We start from the raw sequence: 19,443 nt of genomic DNA, 5'->3' as shown, positions 1-19,443 counted from the left end.
ACTACCCCAGATTTTTCTCCTCACTGATCCCTTACTGAACAGTGTTACTGTAAGATGCCATAGCTGGGAAAGTTTTCATTGTCTAATTCGCCTCACCGGAACTGTATCTGCCTGCTTGTGTACGAGGGCCACAGGGAAGGATGATACGCTTTGAGGTGTAAAGCGCATTGGCAGTGTAGACACATTGATTGACAGTTAATAGACATCACTAGTACAATGGGTCTCTTCCTTGACAGGGTAGGGAATTCCAACCAGAAGTTCAAGTGAAGGCTTTAAGGCACATGTGTCAAACACAAGGCCCGCGGGCCAAATCCGTCCCGCCAGGCCTTGCAATGTGGCCTGCACCGCGCTGTCATCACTGCACTCCGCTGCGTTTCCATCACAATGACAGTTTATGACTGTTCAGTAAACCATTCGGCCCGCGATTTAGGCTGGATTTTAGATTTTGGCCCCTTCTCTGATTGAGTTCGACACCCCTACTTTAAGGAAAGAGAAACAACCTTTTATCTTAACGTAATTCTAGAGTTACCAAAAAAATCTGCAGAGATAATAATACACAGAGCTCCCTGGAATGTTAGCATTTCACACGCGCTCGGTCCCTGGGCACAGACAAATGAAACGGAAGGTGCTTCCGTGGAGTTTGCCGTCACAGAGGAAGGGGAGTAGAGTGTGTCTGAGCGATGAGCACTCAGACCCCTCGGCTCTGGAAGTGTGACTTCACCCCGGTTTCTGCACAGGGCGGATCCAATGCCATCTACTGGGCCTCCCGGCACGGCCACGTGGACACCTTGAAGTTTCTCCATGAGAACAAATGCCCCTTGGATGTGAAAGACAAGGTAAGGCCACTTTCCTTAGGGACGGGGGAAGTAACCTCAGGCTGCATCTGAGCTTCGTCTTGCCACACACCTCAGGACCCAAAGAGCAAGGATTCGGGACCCGAATCTTCCTACCTAGAAAATTTAACCTAGAAATTCGTTTTTGCCGGTGGCTTGGTCTAACGTTAAAATCGGCTTTTAGCTGAAACCTGCCAGACATTTGCCGTGCTACGCCATGAATTACTTTGTATGAGTATCAGGAAAACTCTTAAGTTCTAATAGAAGGACAGCCAGAAAGAGACCCGAGTCTGAAGCTCACGTTGGCTCGTCACATGAGAGTCTCTTGACCAAACTCTTCATCTTCGAAGTGGCTGACAATGCTGACCTCACAGTCACTGGCACTGGGAGGGTTCATGAGACAATGCATATAAAGTAAAGCTTGGGGAGCACAGATGCTATAAAAATTATTGACTCAGCAAGATACCTTACTTTCACATAGTCCGGTTCCATTCAGTCCATCCCACACCAGTCTTGCTCCTGCACCAGGTGAGAAGCATCCATTGTCACCCATTATGGGTCCTGCCGGGCATCCCATCTCTGCTGCTCACGCTTGCAGCTGAAGGTGTCACGTTTGGTCAGAGCTGCTACACACAGTCCTATGGATTGTGCCCTGCACCAGTCTAAGAATGACATGCACATCAAAGACGGGTGTATTTATTAGGACAGTTTTCTGTCTGGTGGCAATAAGGCATCTTGTTTTGTTTTAATCAATTTATTCTAACGATTTTTTGGGGGGGGCAACTATAGGTAAAATACGTTAAGGAAGTTGTTCCTATTGCTAATTCACTGAAAGTTAATAGTGATGTTTTAAAATCTCTGAGAATATAAGAAATGAGATTCTAAACATGGACAGTGAAATCAGACACGTGTTCGTTAATAAAACCGTACATTTACGTATCTGCTGGGTGGTGAACCCGATACTAAAGAAAGGAGTTTTGTGTTTAAAGAAATCATAGCTGGAAGCAGCAGTAGATGAAGGGTGAGGACAGCCATCACACCTGGTGGTGTACGACCAACAGAGTGAGCCTGGCGTGTGGGTTTGCCACCAGCTCCGTGATGGACACTCCACCCTCAGGGTCCCTGGCCCAGGCACCGTCTGGACGGAGGGAGGTGGGCACCCCGCGAAGGAAGGAAGTGGAGCCAGGTGTGTGTGGCCGGGCCTCCAGTCCCCACAGCCTGCTCCCGGGGGCGCTCTGACTCTCTGGCGGTTTCCGTTTGCAGTCTGGAGAGACAGCCCTGCATGTGGCAGCTCGCTACGGCCACGCTGATGTGGTTCAGCTGCTGTGCAGCTTCGGCTCCAATCCCAATTTCCAGGACAAGGTGAGTCATGGCAGCAGGTGTCCTCCCTCCCTTTGCTCTCTGCATGGATGTTCAGGCAGCGACAGCGACAGGGCCCAGGCCTCCCAGTTTTATCCAAGTTTCTGCTTAGATCCAGAGGGCAGGGCCTCAGACAGAAGCACTACCTAACATCCATCCATTTAATCATCTGGACCACCCTAGGAGTTGTTATTGCTGTTGCTATCATTCTCATTTTACAGAAGAGGAAACTGAGGCAGGGAGAGGTTCAGTATCTTGCCGAAGCTCACACAGCTCATAAGTGGGAGAGCTAGGGTTTGGGGTTCGAAACCACAGGGTCTGGTTCCAGAGTCCCTGTCAGTAACCACTCACTCCAATGGCCTCGCGTAGGCAGACACGTGTGTCCAATGATGCTGACCATGAACATACAGCCTTACAACCCCATAGACCCCATGGCCAGCCCTCTCTGGCTACTATAACATGGTTATCCTCGTCACTTTTATTTGCCTCAGCCATCAAACGATGAGTTTATGTGACTCGTCTCTGCCAAATGCGTGGCAGGCATAGTGAGGCATCGAGATGGTGATGAGAATTCTTGTTCAAAGAAGTGCTCTCCTCCCGTCAGTCACCTCAGACGAAGCGAACGAAGCCCTTTTGTAAGAAAGATGCTAAAATCCCACCTGCACGGAGGTGGGGCTCGGTGGTTCCAAAGAGCTGAGCTGTCGGTTCCAGTGGGTTCCCGAAGTCCTCTGTGGCTCAGGTGCCGACCATGCCAAACGCATCCAACACGCACAAGCGTTGAGGAAACAGACTGAGGGAAGGAGAGGCCTGTGTCTGTTCATGTCGGGCTTAGCTGCCGAGTCCGCGGGGGGGGGGGGGGGGGGGGGGGGGGGGGGGGGCACGAACCCTCGCCTCGCCTCGCCTCGCCTGCGCTTCCTCTCCCCTGATTGCCCCTGTCGCCCTGCCAGGAGGAAGAGACCCCTCTGCACTGTGCCGCCTGGCACGGCTACCACGCTGTGGCCAAAGCCCTCTGCGAAGCCGGCTGCAACGTGAACGTCAAGAACCGAGAAGGGGAGACGCCCCTGCTGACGGCCTCCGCCAGGGGCTACCACGACATCGTGGAGTGTCTGGCCGAGCACGGAGGCGACCTGAACGCCTCGGACAAGGTGCGTGGTGGGTGAACGCATCGCCCTCGCCGAGAAGGGGTGGGGGGCGGGGGGGGAGAGGGGGCTGGGCTGGAGCTGGACTGGGCTGGAAGGGACCACAAGACGTCTGCAGTTAGCTTGCCCAAAACGAACTTGAACGCAGCACATGGTCATTATCCTTTCTCTTCGCTGCCCCAAAGATGCCGTGAGCTTCTCCAGATTCTGTTCAATAATTAACATTCATGTGTGGCATACCCGCAGCGGCAACATGGATGAATTGGTCAGACGACTCGGGTCTCTTTTGGTTTCGCCTTTTCAGCTGGGAGCAGGGACAGGGATGATCGCTGAGCCCAAGACAACCCTCATGTAGGGCGAAGACTGGCACTGGAAATCAATAAGCCACCCATTTCTTTGTGTGTCTACTGTCAATTTGTAGCTACACGGAGATTGGTGGCTTATTGATTTCCATCACCTGCTATTTTGTCAAAGACAATAAGACCACTCTTATTTGTCTGCAACTCAATTCTAGACCAGGTGTTCGATTTTTAATTAAGCTAATTCAACACGATCTGTTTTTATTGTGAGCTTGTACTTAACGCGAGGCTGTGATCTTGCATTATCTAGCTAGATCTGGACACTGTAGTTAATTTAGTAACTGCCATTTGTGGAGTATTTTCTTGGTACAGAGAAATGGTCCTCATCCGGGGCGGCCTTGCCCCCACGGGACATTTGGCAGTGACTGGAGACGTTTATTGGTTGTCATGGGCGTTGTTACTGGCATCTAGTGAAGACTGGTGGTGCCTTTTACCAGCATATCCTCCGACTCACAGGACAGGACCAAAATGTCAGTCAGTATGCTGAGCATAAGGAACCCTAGAACAGATGAGGTATAGACATGTCTCCAAAACCCTCTACCAGCTCCTGAGTGCAATCCATTTACTCACCAGGGATCCTATAAAAGGTAGAAGGAATCCTCAGGCTGGTGTCTCTGGTGGGATGCAGGGAGTAAGCGTGTTGTCTTTGCTTTTCATACACAGGACAGCTTTCGAGCATATCCCTTCACATCCCGCTCACAGCTTCTCCTGCTGTAAAGATTGCTAAGCAAATGTTCTTAAAGGTGTTTTTCAACTACTTGAGAACACGGGCCATTGGAGTGCCTGTTACTTGCGTCCGGTACAGCCAGAGACAAAAAGCGGTGCCCAGACTTCCCACCCGATGGCACTGGCCAAGGCCAGAGTAACCGCGCTGATGGTCAGCAGAGTCTGATTACTCAGAGCGGAATGGATGGAGCCCCCCGGGAGTGACATGTGTGGTTTCGGTCCCCCTTCGGCCTTTGCAGTAGGGAGCCTGTCGCCAATGACTCCTGGCTCGGTGGCGGCTGGGAGGGCGAGGCCAGGCCCATGGGCCAAGTGGAAGTGCTCATGGCCCTGGTGTGTGTTGCAGGATGGACACATCGCTCTCCATCTTGCCGTGAGGCGGTGTCAGATGGAGGTCATCCAGATGCTCATCAGCCAGGGGAGCCTCATCAATTTCCAGGACAGGCATGGCAACACCCCCCTCCACGTGGCCTGCAAGGATGGCAACGTGCCCATCGTGATGGCCCTCTGTGAGGCCAGCTCCGATTTGGATATCTCCAACAAGGTAAGGCCGGAGGGAAAGGCCCCTGAAGGACCTGCTGACCTGCTTCCGGATTTTGTCCAAGTTCTCTTTGCATCTCTTCATTGTTCAGTCAGTATTCCTCATATGGACCTTTTCTTTTTATTCTTTTTTTTTTTTTGTGTGTGTGTGTGTGTGTGTGTGTGTGTTTTGTTTTGTTTTTTTGTTAATCTTCACCTGAGGATATTTTTCCATCGATTTTTAGAGAGACTAGAAAGGATGGGGAGAGACAGAGAGAAACATCCATGTGAAAGACACACATTGATTGGTTGCCTCCCACAAGCACCTCGAACAGGGTCAGGGATTGAGCCTGCAGCCAAGGTACGTGCCCTTGACCAGCATTGAACCCAGGACCCTTCAGGACTCGTGCCAAAGCTCTATCCACTGAGCCAAACCGTCTCTGGCGGGAAATGTTGTTTTATACGTGGCAGGCATGGTGCCAGCAAAATTTCATTATGATTCGTTTGAGGTGAAAGAATTAATATCTGAAACGCAGAAAATTATAGTTCTACACACACACACACAAAAAAAAAATTATTCCTGAGGCATATTATGTGATTAATTCTAGTGGAAGTTGAAATTGGTAATCTTCACATTCTAGAAATATGAAAAGGCAATATCTGAGGTCTTAGCCATTAGCTGCTGGTAGCTTTCTTCGTTGATCCTATTCTAATCTTGCCAAGTCAGTTATGTAAGTGGCTTAAAGGGAAAGCCAAATGCAATGTTAAAAAGCATCAAGACCTTGGCTTCCTTCTAGGAGTCTTTAAATGAGTAAAAAGCGTCTTCCAGGAACATCGGGGCACTCATTTGAATACATTTAGACTTGGCCATCGTTTGCCAGCTGAGGGTTAGAACACCATGTCTCACCATTAACTCTAAAGGAGCACTGGGTATTCGCCTAAGGCAGGGGTCTTCAAACTTCTCTCATTATGAGAATCACCTGGTGGAGTTGTTAAAACACAGATTCCCGGATCCCAACTATAAGAAGTGCTATCAGGAATCTGTGTTTTAACACTCCACCAGGTGATTCTCATAATGAGAGAAGTTTGAAGACCCCCTGCTAAGGCCTCAGGGCAAAATAGTGCGTTTGTTAAGTTTGCTCTATAAAACGCCCAGCCACAAGATCCTAGACTTCTACGCTTAAAAACAATTGGTTCAGCCCTGGCTGGTTTGGCTCAGTGGATAGAGCGTCGGCCTTCAGACTGAAGGTTCCTCGGTTTGATTCCAGTCAAGGGCACATACCTGGGTTGGCGGCTCAGTCCCCAGTAGGGGGCATGCAGGAGACAGCCGACCAATGATTCTCTCTCATCATTGATATTTCTGTCTCTCTCCCTCTCCCTTCCTCTCTGAAACCAATAAAAATATATTTAAGAAAAAAAAGAAAAAGAAAAAAAACTGGTCCATTTCATAGGAAAGCCTCAACATTTTTTGGGCGGGTGCAGGGGGAGAGAAACTCATTAGGAAGCATCGACATTTTTGATGCTATAGATTAGGGGTGTCGAACTCAATCAGAGAAGGGGCCAAAATCTAAAATCCAGCCTAAATCGCGGGCCGAATGGTTTACTGAACAGTCATAAACTGTCATTGTGATGGAAACGCAGCGGAGTGCAGTGATGACAGCGCGGTGCGGGCCACATTGCAAGGCCTGGCGGGACGGATTTGGCCCGCGGGCCTTGTGTTTGACACATGTGCTATAGATGGCCATAGTACCCTGTTTCCCCGAAAATAAGACAGTGTCTTAAATTAATTTTTTCTCCCAAAGTTGCGCTAGGTCTTATTTTCAGGGGATGTCTTATCTTGCTATGCGCTAGCTCTTATTTTCGGAGGATGTCTTATTTTCGGGGAAACACAGGTAGTTCATGTACTCCAACATAAACTTGTATTGTTACCGTGGACGGCCCAGCAATGGCACATACAGGGCACTCAGCCGACGATTTTGTCATTGAGTTGAGCTCAGCAGGAGGAAACCTCATTAGTTGCACGATTTCAACCTCCTGGGATCAGCAGCAAAGTTCAGCCCATTCTGCAGAGCCCGCCTGGAGCGGCAGCTGCTGGGGCAGCTCCAGGTTCTGGTCCTGCAGGCAGGTGCCCGCTGCCCTCAGCGCCAGGCTCAGCTCATGGCAGCTCCGTGGGTCTCCCGCCTTCAGAAGGGCCGGGGCCCGCTTTGCCTCTCTGTTCCTTTTGTTTTGGTTTTTGTTTTGTTGTTGTTGTTGTTGTTGTTGTTTTTGAAAGATAACGGGGACTCTAGAGGAGGTTAAAAGATGTGCAGAGAAGTAAGCGGATGGCATTCTTTCCCCGGGAAGCACAGCTGGCTTCACAGGGACTCACCCTAGTAGCGGGCTTTTAGATCTCCCGGCCACGGCACAGTGACAGCCACGCCCACGGGCAGACTGTCGCTCCTTTCCCGCGGTCGGCCTGTTCCTTCCCTGGATTCAGTTCCCCCAGAGATAAGAATGCCATGCAGATCCCACCCCTGTCACCAGGATGTGATGGGAACTTGTCACTACCTTTCACACTCCGTGTAATAGACAGTTCCTAGTCTTCGCTTTTCTCGTATGAAAAGCGAGAATGACTATTGAACATGTGTTAGGGAACACGTGAGGGGGGAATAGACGGTGCAGAGCACACAGCCCTTTTTTTGTTTTGTTTTTTTTAATATATTTTATTGATTTTTTTTTTTACAGAGAGGAAGGGAGAGGGATAGAGAGCTAGAAACATCGATGAGAGAGAAACATCAAATCAGCCGCCTCCTGCACACCCCCTCTATTGGGGATGTGCCCGCAACCAAGGTACAAGCCCTTGACCAGAATCGAACTTGGGACCCTTCAGTACCCAGGCTGGTACTCTATCCACTGAGCCAAACCAGTTTCGGCAGCACACAGCCCTAACTCTTTGTTCCTTTTGTGTTGCCTCTTCTCATCAGTTAAGAGAGAGAATGCGTGTGGCACACAAGCACACGTACACACAGATACACACACGTGTACCTCAGGAGCATGAGAGAGGGTTTCGTGCCCAATCAAGTGTTTATCGATGCCTGGCTCGGACAGCTCTGTGCCAGGCCCCTGGGAGGGAGCTGCAGGCAGCACTGTGATCGTTCTTGCCCTCGGGCTGCATCTCTCTCTCTCTCTCTCTCTCTCTCTCTCTCTCGGCTTCTCAATGTAATAGCATCTCTTGTCTCAATAATGGCTGTGACAGACGCACAGGCGCTATGGAAACGCTTACATTGGACATTAAGGAAACTAAGGAAAGCTTTTCAGGGGCAATCACTTAAAGTGACTGGGGATTTGGCAGATGAAGAGGGGAAACTATTGCAGACCAAGGGAAGCGTGTGTGTGTGTGTGTCTGTGTGTGTGTGTGTGTCTGGGGACTGTCTAGGGGTCCCCGTAGCTGACATGTGGTGTAGGTATTGAGGGTGCTGCCTTCTAAGTCGCTTTAGACCAGTGGTCGGCAAACTCATTCGTCAGCAGAGCCAAACATCAACAGTACAACGATTGACATTTCCTTTGAGAGCCACATTTTTTAAACTTAAACTTCTTGTAACGCCACTTCTTCAAAATAGACTCGCCCAGGCCGTGGTATTTTGTGGAAGAGCCACCCTCAAGGGTCCAAAGAGCCACATGTGGCTCTTGAGCTGCAGCTTGCCGACCATGGCTCTAGAAGATAACAGTAGACAAAACATAAACAGGCACACACCTTGCAGCGTTATTCACAATGGCAAGGAACAGGACCACCTTCGTTTGGTGTCCCTCCGCAGCAGGCTGGCGAACAACCTGTGGCATATCCATGCCATGGGCATTAGTCCGGTTTCTGAGAGAATGTGGTAGGTTTAGTGACACATGGAAACGTGTTCATAATCCATTGTGAGGTGCAAGAAGCAGGTGATAGAATAGAATCTGGAGGAGGATTACGTCTGGACTTCTCAAATAATTTATGACCTTTTATGGGTTCACTAGATGCCCCTTGCTGGAAGATTCATGCAATAGGGTTTCCTGCTGTGGTCGCTGCCCTGCCTGCTTCTCACCCTTCTCCCCTGGCCCACTTGCTTTCCTTCCTTCTCCCCCGCCCCGCTTGCTTGCTTCTCTGCAGCACTTGGCTTCTTCCTACATGTCTTCAGTCTTCACTCTGGCCTGGATATGCAAATTGACCCCCATCTTTGTTGTGTTAATTTGCATACTTGCCCTGATTGGTTGGTGGGCGGGGCTTGTGGACATAGCAAAGGTGCGGTCAATTTGCATGTTTCTCTTTTATTAGGTAGGGTAGATAGAAGCTTGGAAGGAAATGCCCCAGAGTGTTAAGTAGGGCCATCTCTGAGCAGGGAGACGTGGGAGAGGGAGTGAGTAGGGAAGGAGGACTTCTTTCTACCATTTATCCTTCTAAGTCGCAGAGACATTTCAAATAAGCCTGTGTAAACTTCATAACAAAAAAAAAACCAAAACCTATATTTGCAAATAAACAATGGAAGTTTGAAGTACCCTAACTTTTTTTTTTGGTTCCCAGCATCTGTTGTGTCTCAATAATTTTTTTCATGGCTCCCCCAGGGCAAAAGAAATACAGGACAGTTCTGTTTATTAAGTAGCTCAGTCTAAACAATTTAGTGAGTCTTTATATCCTAACAAGTTTGTAGCCGTTGCAATGAGTGATTCACATAAATCGAAAGAAAACTAACAGGTTCATGTCATTCTTACATAAACACAACTATGTACTAATGGGGTGTTCTCGCCGCTCCTCACATCTTGGGCTCAGATTGGACATTCGTTTTCTCAGAATGCTTTTTTGCTCCTTATCACAGTCACCGCCTCGGCCCCGCTGAGTCAGGGAAAGGAAGTGCTGAGTGGAGCTAGCGGCTCACCTGGTGTCCCAACCTGCTGGTTTCATCAGGAATTTAAAATATTTATCATGCCCCCGGGAATGGACTGCTGTGCCCTGAGGTGCCTGGTTACACAATTTGGGAGCCATAAACATTTTTTTAAAATAGTGGGCATGCCTAGCTGGTTCGCCTCAGTGGACGGAGCAACGGCCTGCAAACTAAAGGGTCCCAGGTTCGATTCCAGCCAAGAGCACATGCCCAGGTTTCAGACTTGATCCCCAGTGGCTGGGGGAGAGGGGGGGAGCATGCAGGAGGCAGCCAATCAATGATTCACCCTCATCATTGATGTTTCTATCTCTCTCCCTCTTGGAAATCAATTTTTAAATTTTATATATATATATATATATAAATTTTTTTTAAGATGGCATGACCTCATTCGTGTGCCTTCAATGGCTGTCCTCCCGTCCCTTCGTCCCTTGCTGTGTCTAAATGTGAACTGTGGTGCAGATCTCTCTGGAACCTGGGGGCCGGCCCTTAAGCCCTGACGGAACCCTCCTTCATGCCAGCACAGCAAGAGACTTAATTACCTTATGATAAGCCTCCCACTCTTTTTACCCTTTGAAGTTACTCTTTTAACTGGAAAAAAAAAAAAAAAAAAACTCTTGAGAACTTTGTGCTTGGCTTGCCTCCTTCAGGAGGTGCACGTTTCTGGGAAAGCAGGCCACGCCTCCTGCTTCTTTCCGGTGGGTCCCAGACCCCTCGCCCAGGGCCGGCCCGCAGCCCTCGGGCACCGTCCTCAGAGCTCTCTGGGTCCCTCTGTGTCTTGCAGTACGGACGCACCCCTCTGCACCTGGCCGCCAACAACGGGATCCTCGACGTGGTCCGCTACCTCTGTCTGGCGGGCGCCAACGTGGAGGCGCTGACCTCGGTGAGTGGCCCTCGGGCAGGAGGAGGCCTGGCAGCTGCACTCGGAGGCGGACGCGCTGCCGCGCGGGAACGTGTGCCCACACACACCGGGGCGACATCCACTCACTGCCGCCTCCCAGGGGCCTGTTTGCTCCCCGTGTTACATAACTGTGCCTCTGCCGGCTTTATTAGATGCCTGTGTTCTTTCCTAAAGGCTCCTCCTCCACACAGGGCACTGGAGGTGCCTTGGCTTTCGGAGAGGGAGGAGGACGGGGCCCTGGGGGTGTGGGCGACAGTGGACAAGGGCTGCTGGCTCTCGTTGAGAAGCCTGGCTCTGCTGGGAGGCCCTGCACGTTATTTTTAAGTGAGATCCCTCCCGGCCCCCTCGCTCGCTCCCCACTCCTCCTTCCAGACCTGGCGGTGGGGGTTCTTAAAGACCCCAGTGATCCCAGGGCGGGGTGGAGTCTGGGGGCCGCTGAGCCCTTTTCTTACCACGTCAGTAAAGGATCCAAACAGTTTGCCATGAGTCCTGGCATGGTGCCTGATGCATCCCCAGAGCAAACCAGAAAGCCCCGCCTGCCCACTGGACACTTTCCGGGAATCTGAGGGTGCAGAGAGCGGTGATGTGGGACTGTAAGCATGCCTCCTCCCGGCACCCATCTGCGCTCCCAGCTGCAGCCCAAGGTGCTGGTTCTCGCCTGGGCACTTTGCCCCCAGGGAGCACAGGGCAGTGGCTGGAGACACTGACACTGAGGGTGTCACCGGTGGAGAAGGGGGATGCTGCTGCCATCTAGAGGTGAGGCCAGGGGGTGCCGCTACCCATCCCCTCCCACAGTGAGAATGACAGTCATGCTGGGGTGGAGGAACACTGGTTGGCGGGGGCCCCACGCGTGGCTCAGAGAGTGGCCTGCTTTGAGGAATGGGAAGGTGTGCCCCCATGTCCTCGGGGGCAGCCTGTGGACAGCGTTAGCTCCCGCCGCCCCTGAGGGCTGAGTCCCGCACACAGAGCAGTGAGGGCAGGACCAGGGCGATGCTAGGAGGAGCTCAGGAGATGTCAGCCTCTGTCCTGCACGTTTATGGCACGAAACCAATGGACTCCGTTAGCATGGAACTGCAGCCCCATGGAAATCCCCTCGTTAAAAAGTCAACCCCGGCCCTCGCTGGTTTGGCTCAGTGGATAGAGAGTCGGCCTGAGGACAGAAGGGTCCCAGGTTCGATTCCAGTCAAGGGCTCGATCCCCAGCAGAGGGCATGCAGGAGGCAGCCAATCAATAATTCTCTCTCATCATTGATGTTTCTATCTCTCCTCTCTTCCTCTCTGAAATCAATAACGAGATTTTATATATATATATATATATATATATATATATATATAGTTTACTTTTTTAAAAATATATATATATAATATTTTTTAAAGTAAATACCAAAGTGCCATCCATGGACCCTTATATCCTTGTTGATGTAAGGATCATCCAAAACTAAGAATTCTTATGCATTTATTTGAACCAATCTTTGACAATTTCAAGGAAGCAAATTCTCAATGGATTGAGAAAATGCTCCTGAGAATGGCAGTTCTGCACCCTATTTTACACATTAGAATCACAGGAGGAAAATATAAGGGTGTCACATGGAACCTGTTGGTGGTAGATTAGGGATGTGGAAGGATCAGGCATGCGGAAGGCGGGAGGAAGCGAGGGGAGAGGGAGAAACCTCTGAGATTGGATAAAAAGTGAAGGGAGAGACAAACACTTCTTTTATACAGGTGGGGAGAGGATAGCTAACAGTTAACGATGAACAGATAACAATAACAATTAAGAGATCCATGCTCTGGTGGGAGATGGTGCCCTGAGGGGTCTGGAAAGGGAGGGATACTCTGACCTTCCGGATGTGTGCTATCACAGGTGCAGAAAGCCAATAGACAGGCTCAATTACGCTCAAGATTGCCCTGTCAGGGGAGATACAGGCCTAAAACAGGACTACCTGCCATGACTCGATTTTAGTTTTCGTTTCAGCCCATCCTGTGTGGTTCCGTTAGGTCTCCGAGTTCGTAAGGCCGCCGTGCAGGCCTCCCCTGAGCTTTCCAGGTTTAACACGTGGCCCCTGGTTGGCCCACATCCTTCTCTTACATTCGCTGAAACTCTTTGGATGTGATTGTCTGTTAAGCAAAACCTTTCTCTGAATGCACAGCAGTGACTAGTCACTAGCAGGACCTCAGTGCTGAGGTTTGCCTCTGGAAGTATTTTCAGATGGTAGCTGACACTCGCTGGAGTTCGGTGTCTAAAGACGATCTTTACTGTCTGCCTGATTGGAGGAGGATTCAGTTCACCACGAGGGGCGGCGTGCCCGGAGAGGGGGCCTGAGGCACCTCATTGTTGGGCCTCAGCACGCCAATGCATGGCCTCTTCCCCTTCCGCTCCCCTCCCCGCACAGCCCCGTGGCATCAGGAGCCCCCTCGGCGGGAAGAAGCCGGGTGGATGCGCTCCGTCTGGCCCCGGTCTTTGCTTCTATTGATATTATACCTCCGGTCCGGTGTCCGCCTCCGATGACGGAAACGGCGTGCGGAACGCGCACTCTCTGCGGGGAAGGAAGGAAGCTAACCCCGTTTCTCCCACAGGATGGGAAGACGGCGGAAGATCTCGCCAGGGCGGAGCAGCACGAGCACGTGGCAGGCCTCCTCGCCAGACTCCGCAAGGTGAGAGATTCCGTTTATCAGTCCGTACCTAAGTGCGAAGGCGTCTTTGCTCCTGTAAACGCGGAGGAGGCGGCTCTGGACTCACAGGCTGCGGGAGAAGGCAGCTCCCGCAGCCTGTGATTTGCATACAATTTGCATATCCATCTCAGCTACCTGTCAGGTTTTTTCCCGCCGCATTTGGACTGGGAGATCACTGGGCCTCTTGACTGTGTCTGTGCCTCGTTTCCCTCCTCTTGCCCTCTCTGTAAGAATCCCCCACCCCCACCCCCAAAGTGGAGGGAACATGAAAAAGCTGACTGCTGCTGCTTCTTCATGGTTGAGCTCTAAGACACCACGCATGCTCTGGTTTGCTTCCCATCATCGCTGTGAGGCTGAAGGGAACAGGGCACCATAAGTAACGCCGGTGTGACTTCCCGGCCCACGTTATAGCGATGTGTGTTAAAGAGACGTCAGAGCAGTCATGCCCTTGAAGCTGGGACTGCACGCCGGGGCTGTATCCTCAGAAATGGAAGAAGCACGGGAAGCGTTGTCAGCTGGGGGAGGTTCACTGCGGAGTTGTAAGTAACTGGCGGAATAAAACCGGGAACCATCCGGCTCGCTGTAGGCGGCCCCAGGTGTCTGACCAGCGGCCTCAGACCATACCTGGGCTCCACGACCTCAGTCCTTGAGTTGTGGCTTAGGAAAGAACTCAGAGCGAGACCCAGCACTGTAAGGGAACATGTGTGAGGGACATCGCAGAGGTAGAAGAAGTAATTCCTAGGGGAAAGGGACTTAGGAAATGAGTTATGGAGGTAAAGGAGCTTGGGAGTGAGGAAGCTACTGGTAACCCTCCTGGGACAGGGGGGTGTGGGGGGGAGCAGGGCGGGAGGGAAAGGCAGGGCTCCCAGGAGGAAGAGCGCACTGGATCCTCCGTCCTAAGGGTTTTCAGGGCAGAGGAGATTTTAGGGGCGGGCCCAGGGGAAGGCTCAGTAGAATATTCAGCCGTTTCCAGGCGTGTCCATTCAGGGCTGTGGTCTCCGCTGATGGATTGGCCGGCACCAGGGCAGGGCCATTATTCCAGGCAGTGGTCCTCACCTCAGCGGTGGCTGGTTTTGTTGCTTATCTGGGCCTGGAGCTGAAATACAACTGAGGCAGAGATGTTGTCTCCAGGGAGTTCAAACCTCATGACCAGCCATATGCTGGGGGGGAAGGTCACCCTGGGGTGGGGTCCCACCCTATACTAGTAATGGGTGGTCTGTTGCTAGGCACCTGGGGCTTTCCACCCTGGTGACCTTCTGTACCCGGCCCACGTCCTTGCCTCCGCTCGTGTCTGTCTGTCTGCCGACGGCAAGATGACCCGCAATCGTGTCTGGCAAATTGTCATCCAGCTATAAGGCAGAATGGTTTTCGGCCGTTAAGATATTTTAGAAGAGGTTGTTCAGTAACAGGAGTTAGTGCTGAGGATGTCCCTGGACTTCAAAGCAGAAGATAAATTATGTGCACCTTATAACCCGACCTGTGTTTTTCTAGAATGCCTGGAAAGAAAATGTTAGCGGCGGTGTTTTCAGATTTTGCTAGCGTCATTAACATTTTCTTCTTTAACATCGCTGTGTTTTTCTAACTCCCCTATTGTGCTTTTTCAAAAAACAAACTTTATGGAATGGAAAAAATAATTTAGTGATGTAAGTGCTCATGGAAAAGGCATTGTCCAATGCCCTAGCCCACATGTGTCAAACACAAGGCCCGCGGGCCAAATCCGTCCCGCCAGGCCTTGCAATGTGGCCCGCACCGCGCTGTCATCACTGCACTCCGCTGCGTTTCCATCACAATGACAGTTTATGACTGTTCAGTAAACCATTTGGCCCGCGATTTAGGCTGGATTTTAGATTTTGGCCCCTTCTCTGATTGAGTTCGACACCCCTACCCTAGCCTCATGGTCAGCAAACTGCGGCTTACGAGCCACATGCGGCTCTTTGGCCCCTGGGGGCTGGCTCTTCCACAAAATACCACGGCCTGGGCGAGCATATTTTGAAGAAGTGGCATTAGAAGAAGTTTAAGTTTAAAACATTTGGCTCTCAAAAGAAATTTCAATCGTTGTGCTGTTGATATTTGGCTCTGTGGACTGAGTTTGCAACCAGTGCCCTAGCCGATTTGGCTCAGTGGATAGAGCATTGGCCTGCGGACTGGAAGGTCCCAGGTTCGATTCCAGTCTAGGGCTACTGGCAGCTGCCTTTCCGTCGTGGTCCCTGGTTGCAGGGACGCGAAGGGACACAGAGATGAGAACATTTCCCTCCCCATGTTTGGAGCTGCCCTTGGGGTGTCAGAGAGAGAATAATCTAGCTTCACACTCTGGTGTTTTGCAGGCCATGAACCGGCCACAGAGCCAGGCAGGCGGCCCGTGAGCCCTGAGCTGTCCGAGTTGCCGCAGGAGTCCGCCTGTCCTTTGCTCTGGGAATATTCCAGAAAGAGATCCGTCTAGGAAAGCTTTCCTCGCCCGACTCACTTGTTCTCACTTTGTCTGGATGTCCTTCTAATCAGATTGTCCGTAAACTGATATTAAAAGTAATTGCGCCGAAACTGGTTAGAGCATCGGCCTGCGGACTGAAAGGTCCCAGATTCAATCCCGGTCAAGGGCATGTACCTTGGTTGTGGGCACATCCCCAGTGGAGGGTGTGCAGGAGGCAGCTGAAAGATGTTTCTCTCTCTGTAAAAAAATCAATTAAAATATATATTTAAAAAAAAAAAAAAAAGTAATTGCTTTTCCTAAGCCCAAGACGAGGCAGAGAGAAAGGTGCCCAGGACTATTTTGGAGGAGAGGACAAAGTTGGGGACTTGCCCGGAATTAAAATCTCACAAGCAAGCCCCATTTGCATAATTAGGAGTTGCTGCTCCGGCCGCACAGGCTGTGATTGCATCCTGCCACGTGCGGGAAGCGCATCACCCTCCACTTATCTGGCTTCCCCAGATGGCGGAGACTCGCCCCTGTCAATCAGCGGGCGCTCAGTCATCTTTCCCGAGGAGAAAGGGGAAAAGACATTTCCGGGAGGGAGGGGGTTGCTGGAAGAAAGAAAATTGGAAACCGAGACTCATTGGGGCTTCAAAGAGCAAAACAGATACCAAATAATATTCATTTAAAAGATATTCACAGTGTCTCTTATATGCCAAGAGCTGTTCTAGGCAGCAGAGAGATCACAGTGACCAAAACAGGCAAGACTCAGCCAGTAAACAAATAAGAAAAATGCAAGATAGGATGAACTAGGGGTTGGCAAGCCAAAGCTGACTCACCACCTGTTTTTGAAAATAAAGTTTTATTGAAACACTCCAGATCCACTGACTGCTGTCTGTGGCTGGTTTCTGGATGCATGGGAGTCCCAACGAAGACCGCCAGGCCCTTTTCGGGAAGGTCTGCTGTCCCTGGGTGTAAGTGCAGGCGATTCAAATAGGGTGAGATGACAGATAGGAGGGGATGGGAGTAGCAGCTGTTTCCACAGACTGGTCAGGGACTGCCTCTCCGATGGCCACGTTTAAACCAATCCCTGAAGGACAAGGCAGGGTTGGTGGAAAGCAGAGGCAAATGTCCTGGGGCAGGAAAGGGCTGGGTGTGTCCTAGGAAACGGCCCGAGGAGGGAGTTGATGGGGCTGGCTAGAGAGCTTGAGCACAGTGACCCGAAACCATCCCATCAGAGAGGAAGGCCAGGCTTCACAGGCCTTGGTAAAAAGCATAGGGCTTGGCCGAGGCTGGTTTGGCTCAGTGGATAGAGCATCGGTCTGCAGACTGAAGGGTCCCAGGTTCAGTTCCGGTCAAGGGCATATACCTTGGTTGCGGGTACATCCCCAGTATGGGGTGTGCAGGAGGCAGCTGATCGATGTTTCTGGCTCTCTATCCCTCTCTCTTCCTCTCTGTAAAACATCAGTAAAATATATTTTTTTTAAAAGAGAGAGAGTAGGGCTTGGTTCAGGTGTACGCAGCAGGTGGGAGCAGGATCTGACATGGGTTTTGGGAATGTACCTCTCACGGCTCAGATCGATGCTGACCCCGCGGTCAGGTGAGACCGGAAGGTGCTTGCCCTGGGGCTGTCCAGGCTCAAGGACTCCGTGCAGCAGGACAAACGGGAGCTCATGACCACCTGGAAGGCCCGTTCTGGTTTAGATTCCGGTTGCTTCCCCCCTGTTTTCCCAGCCTGGCGGCTCTGCACAAAAGAGGCCACAGCCGCAGACTGACACCCAGGCCTCACAGCTCCCCCCGCCGGCTCAGGGGGTGCAGGGGGAGACACAAACAGAAAAATGTTTCAAGCCATGAGCCAGAATTTAGAGACCACCACAGTCCCAACTCTCCACCGCCTGGCGATGACACTGCAGTGGGCAGAATGCTGTGCTCCTCCTCCAAAGAAATCTATGGATATTCTGTAGCCTCAGCGCCTCTGCCATCAAAACCGTGGCCTCCCCAGGAAGCTCACACCCTTAGGTTGACGGGAGCTGCGGTGCTGGGGAGACTGGTCAGGACCCTGCTGCGCCATCTAGTGGTGGAAAGTGACAATGCGGCGCCCACCACGCGGGGTGAGATGTCAGAAACTTCTGTCCTGCACATCTTTATCAAATTTGGTCGTATTCAGATTCTGCAAGATTTTTCAGTGAGCACAGGGAGGGACCACCCTTCAGGTGAGGTCAGGCTTCCTTCAAAAGGAGGAGATGCGAGACTATTTTTTTTTTTCCTGGCGTTTCAAGATTATGGCAGATTCCGTCGGTCTTCATAGAAGGCCCTTTCCTGATTTATCTTCCCAAAGACAAGGTGGAGTGTGAGTCGTCCCAGCCAGGCCGTCAGCTCCTGGTGGAAGGAGCTGGTCCCTGACTCCAACAAGGACAGCAAGAGACTCGTAGCCGAGGAGCAGGGTGGGGTCTGCGGATGGGAAATTTCTGGGGAACCATCAAAACGAGGGGCTCTCGCTCTGGATTCTTCTCTGAGACGGTCATCCAGGTGTGGCCACTAAAGGGGGCAAAGGGGAGGCTGGAGACAACCGAGTTCCTTCTACTCACTAGTCCCAGAGAGACAGGGGTCAAGAGGAGGGTCACAGGGCAGAGGAGACCTGGGGCAAGGAGCTTTATTGGGGTCAGGGTGGAGGGCACACAAAAGGCATCCGGGATATCAGGGGGTAGGAGGAGGAACTAGCGGTGGTGATGGGCAGCCTCTCACATGTGCGGGGATGAGGAAGAATCAGGGGAAGGGGACGTTTGAAAGGTCACCGCACACAGGCCAGGCAGGACGCCCGCTGAGGGCAGGCCCGGTGATCCGATATCCCGGACGGGAGTAAGCGATTTCATCAGATAGCAGCTCAGGAGAAGGGACTGTCACTCAGCCAGTCCAACAGGATTCTTGCTAAAACCGGATTGACCGGGCCAAGGACACAGCCCAAGGTCGAGACCTTGAGGGCTGGGAAGTCCTTATGGGAGTTGGGACTGATGAGAGCCTTCCCACCAGCTGCCTCTTCCCTCCCGCTCCAGCCGCCAGCCACCTCCCTGCGTGGAATTCGAAGGAGAGCAAAGCCTTGGTTCGGGGAGGCCTCTGGAAGCCCACCAGGGCCGCACCGTCCGGGGGGAGCGGGGGTGGGGGGCATGGTTTAAGTCTTGTCAGAATGGAAGGGCCTGTGAAACCCATGCAGGCGAGAAGAACGTGCCCCCGTTCCTTCCCACAGGACAGACGTGTTGGCCAAAGTGTCAAGGTCAGCGGGGCAGGAAGCAGAGAAGGGCCATGAGCTCACTCGTTGCACAGCACAGCCGGGTCCAGGGATGGGATGGGAGCCGGAGCGGGTTTGCCGCCTTCCTGTGTCTCAGCAGGAGCAGACACCGGCTGCACACACAGGACCTGAGTGTTAGGAAGCTGTGTGTCAGGAAATAGGTTAGAGAGCCTTCTGGTCTTAAGATGCTCAGAGATGCTCAGCATGGGAGGTGATGCCCACAGACTCGGACCGCAATTCCGATGCTCGGCGCTCGGCGCTTGGCGCAGGGCGGGGGGGAATTAAAACAGTGGTTCTCAACCTTTCTGATGCCTCGGCCCTGGAACACAGTTCCTCACGTTGCGGTGACCCCCAAC

General features: G+C 51.8%; 1 protein-coding gene across 5 annotated transcripts in view; it reads left to right on the top strand.

The window, feature by feature from the left end:
• DAPK1 (death associated protein kinase 1) overlaps positions 1-19,443 on the top strand; it is a 157,150-nt gene that overhangs the window by 120,789 nt on the left and 16,918 nt on the right. For all 5 annotated transcript variants that reach the window (XM_036433596.2, XM_036433595.2, XM_045580068.1 and 2 more), the window contains exons 14-19: positions 738-836; positions 2,097-2,195; positions 3,140-3,337; positions 4,760-4,957; positions 10,609-10,707; positions 13,299-13,376. In XM_036433596.2, the coding sequence (XP_036289489.2) occupies positions 738-836; positions 2,097-2,195; positions 3,140-3,337; positions 4,760-4,957; positions 10,609-10,707; positions 13,299-13,376 (771 nt within the window). The remainder of the gene's footprint in view (positions 1-737; positions 837-2,096; positions 2,196-3,139; positions 3,338-4,759; positions 4,958-10,608; positions 10,708-13,298; positions 13,377-19,443) is intronic.

The sequence above is a fragment of the Pipistrellus kuhlii genome, unplaced genomic scaffold (assembly GCF_014108245.1).
Source record: "Pipistrellus kuhlii isolate mPipKuh1 unplaced genomic scaffold, mPipKuh1.p scaffold_m20_p_12, whole genome shotgun sequence".
Classification (NCBI taxonomy): domain Eukaryota; kingdom Metazoa; phylum Chordata; class Mammalia; order Chiroptera; family Vespertilionidae; genus Pipistrellus; species Pipistrellus kuhlii.
The sequence above is the reverse complement of the archived record's forward strand: the minus strand, read 5'-3'. Positions and strand labels throughout refer to the sequence as shown.